Raw genomic sequence first — 6,418 nt, forward strand, 5'->3', positions numbered from 1 at the left:
GCGGCGCCAGGCGGCGACCTCCATGCCCACCAGGAGCGAAGGCACGCCGGCGTCCGGCCACGAAGGAGCCCCCAAGCTCCTCCGTACAGGCGACAAAGTCACCCACCGAGCACCCCGCCCGGGGCCTCAGCGAACCACCACCACCATCACTTACCTCGCTACTTACCTCGTCGTCGTCGTCGGAGTCGACCCCCTCCAGAGCCCAGAACCTGCTGCCGGAGAGGGGCGGGGCGAGGAGCCGCGCCCCCGCCGGCGCGTTCCGCCGCGCGCACCCCTGGGCAAGGCGCACCACCGTCCAGCCATCTGCCTCCGCCGCGGGGCCGCTAGCAACATCGCCCGCGGAATCCCCCCCCCCCCCCCCCCCCGAATCGCCCCCCGAGTCGCCTCCCCTCCTAACCATAACGAAACGGGTTATGGAAGAAGGGCCTTGGAATTTTCCTGGCCAGACGAGATGTTCGCAGCCTCTCCCAACGTCGCGCGAAGCCTAGTCAAAGGGACCATCGCCCCTGCGACATACTCCCTCCGTTTTTTCAGTCCGCATATAAGGTTTGGTCAAAGTCAAGCGCTATAGAGTTTGACTAACTTTATATTAAAAAATGTAAACATTCGCAATATGAAATCAATATTATCAGATGCACCATGAAACGTATTTTCATACTATATTGTTTTAGTATTATAGATGTGCATATTTTTTTATATAAATTTAGTCAAACTTTGTGTAGTTTGATTTTGACCAAAATCTTATATGGGGAGTAAAAAAACAGAGGGGGTACTGTGCAACAGGATCAAAGTTCATGCCCATAATGTCCCGGGCAGCCACGGTGTTAGACCTCTCCCTGCTAGAGAAACCACAAGCTGCTTGACGGTCATAGGCACCACATTGATGACCACGTCCGGAACCTTGGCTTAATGTTTCTCAGCCTCTTCTTCTTTCTCCAAATGCGTCGGTGCCGACATCCCTTCAAAATTCAGAGAACAGCGCATCGGACCCAGAGGCTCCGAGGAACCTTTGAAGCTTCTCTCTTTCCAGATAGGCGGGGCCTTGATGTCGAAGTGGAAGACCGCTGCGTGCTGCTCCTTAGGAATGCTGCAAAACTTCTCTGTGGTGTGTCCCAGTAGATCATAACAAAAACAAAAATTTGGGAGTTTTTCATATTTTATATTGGAGTGTATATTGATCTAAACGACCTTATATTTGTTTACAGAGGAAGTACTTCAGAACATTGGTACTTTCAGTTGGGGTAGCACTGATGTATCACTTGATGGGACGATGTACAAGCATGTCAACACGCAAGCGGAGGGACTTGTCAACGATCAGCTTATTCTTGTGGGCGATGGCGATGATGGTACCCAGCTTTCTTCCCAATTCCCAGCCCATCTCCTCGGTCTTGAGCTCGTGTGGGAGCCTTGAATTTGCGCCCACACACGGATTTAGTCGAGTCGGACGTCACTTGCATTGCCCGTCGAATGGCGCGAAGATGACTCCGTCGTTATGGACTTGTGGTAGTGCCACGGCCCAGCCCTCAGCACATGCAACCTATCACCCTCGAACACAATGTGGAGGATGAACCTGCCGTCTACACTTGCCACCCGCTGGACCGTTAGCTCGGCGTGGATACGCCATGGTCTCGCGAACAATGGCTTCGGGGTCAGCAGGGTACGGAGAAAGGAGTCACCCGACGAGCAGCCTCCCTGCGATGGAGCGCCGGGCTGCCGCGAAGTCGATGATGACCGAGATGCGTTTGGTCTGGAGCAGGTAACATATTGGATGATCTAAAAAGAAGGTAACATACTGGATTGCCTCAAGAAAAAATGGTAGTAACATATTGGATGCTGAAATAAGGATACAACTGTGTTGGTTGACAGTTTTTGTGATTTCTTGAAGCGGATTGTTTCCGTCTTTGGAAGCCAGCCGGTACGGGCCGTTTTCAGGTTTGCGTAGCGCTGTATCTTCTTTTCTTATCTTTTCATAACTGTGCGTATAGCGCTGTATCTGATTAAAACCGGCCCAGCCAAACCAAACGTTCGTATTGTATTCTGAAGCCGGTGGAAAAATCGCGAACCAAACACGTACTAAAAAAAGTTCCTGATGGACACGACGGACCAGGTCTCCATATAATCAGGTCCAGACGTTTTTCTCCCCAAAAAAAGAGATCGATATCCAGGGTTCGAGACGCGCTCCGCAGCAGAGATCGAAGAACCCTACTTTATGGCCAAGGCGCAGCAGCCACCGTGGGTGGTACAATTCAACGGCACGAGCAAACCCGTCGTCGTCGCGCCGTTCGACGGATGCCGCCGCTGGGAGGAGACGCCGGACATGCCGGCGCTGCAAGGGAAAATATGCCTCGGCCTGGACGGGGACTGGTCGCTCATGCTCGACGAGGTTACCAGCGGGTGCTCCCTCGTGAGCTTCGCTAATATGTCGCGCTCGTCCCCCACTGTGATCGATCTTCCGCCGTTGCCCGAGGACGCGCGGAAGCCGCACCTACTGTTCGGCTGCGCGCTCTCGTCGCAGACCCCATCCGATTGCACCGTTGTGCTTAGCTTCATCAGGGAGAGGTTCCTCCTCCACTGCCGCCCCGGTGACGCAGGGTGGTCCAGACTCCCGGCGGAGCTTGTTGAGAAGAACGACCAGTTCGACGGTCCCATAACCCCTGGCAGCCAGGGGAAGGTGTACGCAACGACCATGGCGTCCTTGGTGGTTGTCGATGCGTCAGGCCCGGCGCCGGTGGTTGAGAGGGCGGACATGACGCGTCCGCCGCCGTGCCCAGTGCACAATGGATACAAGTGCTACCCGGTGCCATGTCCCAGTGGCGAGCTCTTCTTGGTGCGCTGCTGCCTCTATGGGTGCCCGGTGGAGGTGGTGGATGTGAAGGTTTTCCGATGGAACGATGAGGGCAATGCATGGGAAACGGTGGACACCATCGGCGACAGAACTTTTTTTGTAGGCAACTTTATTTTTGCGGTTCAGTCGGCGGCTGAAGCAGGAACTCAGCCCAACTGTATCCATGTGCTACGCGAGGTTTGCGGTGGATTTGGTATCTACACCGTGTCTCTGGATGATATGACCATTCGGCTCAGCATAGTCGAGGGATATGACGATGATGGTCAGGAAGTTTTCTGGGCTCTTTCTACTAGGCAAGTTTAATTCAACTGACTCGATCTGAACAAGTACTTATTAGTTGTAGTAATATTATTTGTGGGTTCGATCAATGTGATAATTTATAATATTTCTATGTATGTATTTCATGATGTATTTGCAGCTTCGGTCTGGAAGCAGCACGAACCATCGACACTTCTGATGATGTCTCCAATGAAGTAAGTTTGTACATGATTATACTATTACTGGTAGATTAACTACGTTGAGTACGCGAGTTTAACCTGTACTTGACAGGTGATGCAAACAAGAATTGAACATTGTTGTGGAGAGCAACAAAAAGAGCACACGGGGATGAGCGCTACGGCCTCTCGAGATGAGAGGCAGTGGCGCGATCTCCATACCGACTTATTGCAGTTACTAGTACCCAAGATTTCATTCATCGATTTCCTACACTTGAAAGCTGTCTGCAAGCAGTGGAACTCCATTAAGAGCCCGATCCAAAATGCAAAAGTGTCGCCATTGCTCATGACAACTCGGCCAGCAGGAAGGACCAAGGAGGATCTTGTCGAGATCTTCGATCCAGTGGGCGAAAAGAAGTATAGTATCAGGTTAAATATCCCTACTTCAGGTCTCAAATTTCAAGGATCGCAGTTACTGCATTTCACAAAGAACGGTTGGGTCATCGTATCGAGAGGCGGCGACCACATGTTCTTCCTAGTGAATCCGTTCAAGAACTACCCTAATGGTGGCCATGTGATCGCTCTTCCACCTTTGGATATCCTTGGTCTCAAAGGATTGTCATTTTCTTCGGTGCCGGGTTCTCCAGACTTCATGGTCCTTGCCGCAGGATCTACACCGAACGGCGAAGTTGTCACGATAAATACATGGCGAATGGGAGATGAAGATTGGAAGGATGAATCCGCAGGCCACGACGATGTGACCTTCTTCATGGCATCTCACAGTCCCGTCTTCCTGGATGGACTCTTCTATTTTCTGGACATCAATGGCCGGCTTGGGGTGGTGGACCCGAACAAGGACGAAATGGAATGGAACATCCTTGAAAAGCCGGATCAACCGATACGCGGAAGCAAAGAGGTGCATCCTAGGGAATATGATTATAACTATCTGGTGGAGTGGAAGGGGGAGTTGGTCGCCATTATCAGAGAGAATGGCGATGATGGGTCTGTTAGAACGTTCAAGCTCGATCGGTCTCGCATGGTTTGGTCCGAGTTTGAAGGCATGGAGGACGCGGCCGTGTTTTGGGATAGGAGCAATGCTCTGATTGCTGTGCCACCTACAGGAGAAGATTCATGTAATAAGATGTTCCTCCCGAACTATAGTGAGATCAATGGTGGTTGCAGGACGCAGGCGTTCTACTCATTTCAGGAGCAATGCTACCGCCCTTCGTTCTATGCCAAGGAGCCCATGAACGCCATATGGTTCGAGCCAGACTTGGACGTATACTTACAGTGACTGACCAGTAGTGCATGTTACTTTTAGTTTTTTTTTTACTTCACATGTAAGTTTTTGTCTTAAGTCAAACTTAATGCAGTTTGATCAACTTTATGAAATGATATATCAACATTCACATATTTTTAGTATTGTAGATGTTTTCTTATTCAAAAAAAAGATGTTTTCTTAATATAAATTTGATTAAATTTTACAAAGTTTGATTCAAGACAAATCACATACACGGAGTAAAGAGAAACGGAATAGTATTTTCTGTTTGATTGAGATCCTATAGCCAGGAGTTCTTGGAAATTCCATCGTAATCTAGGTAGCTAATTAAGGAAGAAGCATTGTACAGGGCCTAAACATTTTTTTTCCTGGAACAACTAAAAACTACAGTTATGAAAGCTGGTATCTTCGAATGTTTTTAAATTTTGAATTAATTGTATATATGCCTTTGAGATTTTGCCAGTATACCAACGTGACACTCAAATTTCCGTCTCCTTTATATACGCACCAGGTACAGTCGTATACAGATCATCAAAGCGGCAGTTGAAAAGGTGATTTTGCCCTTGGTCGTACCTTGCAATGATTTAGCAAAATGATATTGATGTAAGTTTTAATGATTTACCAAAATAATGTTGGTGCAAGTTTTATTCCAGAGTTTCGGCGTGAATGAATACGAACGAATGTTTGATTTCGTCTCAGCGTAAAAGTACAAAAAAAAATTGTGATAATCAAGTCCCTGGTTATGCCCGGTGTGGTTCAACCCGGTTAAGCCTTGTACAATGTTAGATGTTTAGGGAGGTGCTTACAAAAATAAATCGATTTTTTATCAAGCGCCAATGTTTATTTTCACGGTAGAGACATTATTTTTCTAAGCATCTCCCTTAAGCATCTCACATTGTACAAGCCCTTATGTCACTGTATCTCTTTGATTCCGACGGTTATGTTTTGGTCAATACTAGGTGCCGGTCGGCCGGTCGCCACGCCGGCGTCCGATTGGCCCAATCACGATCGTTCAGATTTGATCCTTCTCTCACACGCGCAGGTCAATCCTCCCCTTACCTCACGTACAAGCTGCACATCCTTCGCCATGGCGCCTCCCTTGGTCCCTCCCTAACCCAGCCCTCGGGAAATACCCCCGCCCTCACCGTCTCTCTGATCTGCGCACCATGCGCAACTCCAGCAAGCAACAACGCCCCGCCGCCCTCCCCCTCCCCCCAGGTTGCAGCTCGCCATGACGGCACCGGCCCCAAGGTTGCAACGCGGCAACTCTGTTCGCCGCAATTCTCGTCGTCGTCCACCCAACACTGCGCCGCCCGCCTCTACATAACTGATCTCGGCGTTGTAGTGTGCAACATCCCATCCCCAACAACGGGTTGTGTTCTCGCCGCGCCTGTAGCACCATAGCGCCCATGAAAAATGCTTGTAGCAAAATCCATTGATTATCGTAGCAAAAACTTAGGACCATTGCAGCAAAATGTCGTCTCTGTTATTGTGGGATGCAACTGAGACATGAGTGGTTGAAGCTTTTCTTATTGCCGGTTGCAGCTTTTGGGGTTCCATGGAAGTCTGGTTGAAGTCTTTTCAAACTATGGTTGAAGCTTTCTTGTGAACGGTTGTAGCATTTTCATTTGCACAGTGTCCGGTTGCAGCTTTATATGCCAGGTCTATTGAAGCTTTTGAATCAAACGATGGAAGCTTTCAAATGAATGGTTCCAGCACCACCTCCGCTGTCCCATGCCATCGACGGCGACCGGCATCGCGCGCGACCTCTTGTAGCTCCCCCCGCCGTGACTTCTCTGCCCCTGCCGTGGCTCGCCCTAACAGCAAGGGCTCGTCATGCCGGTGCGCTGTGTGTGGCCA

The 6,418-nt window shown here is 49.8% G+C and overlaps 1 protein-coding gene across 1 annotated transcript; it reads left to right on the forward strand.

Moving 5' to 3' along the window:
* Nucleotides 1-2,154: 2,154 nt before the first annotated feature.
* LOC123185140 (uncharacterized) lies at nt 2,155-4,681 on the forward strand. Its single transcript, XM_044597124.1, has 3 exons — nt 2,155-3,138; nt 3,264-3,318; nt 3,395-4,681. Exons 1-3 carry the CDS (start codon nt 2,210-2,212, stop codon nt 4,571-4,573), a joined length of 2,163 nt encoding a protein of 720 aa, XP_044453059.1. The 5' UTR covers nt 2,155-2,209; the 3' UTR covers nt 4,574-4,681.
* The last annotated feature ends 1,737 nt before the right edge of the window (nt 4,682-6,418 follow it).

Source organism: Triticum aestivum, chromosome 2A, assembly GCF_018294505.1.
Source record: "Triticum aestivum cultivar Chinese Spring chromosome 2A, IWGSC CS RefSeq v2.1, whole genome shotgun sequence".
Lineage (NCBI taxonomy): Eukaryota > Viridiplantae > Streptophyta > Magnoliopsida > Poales > Poaceae > Triticum > Triticum aestivum.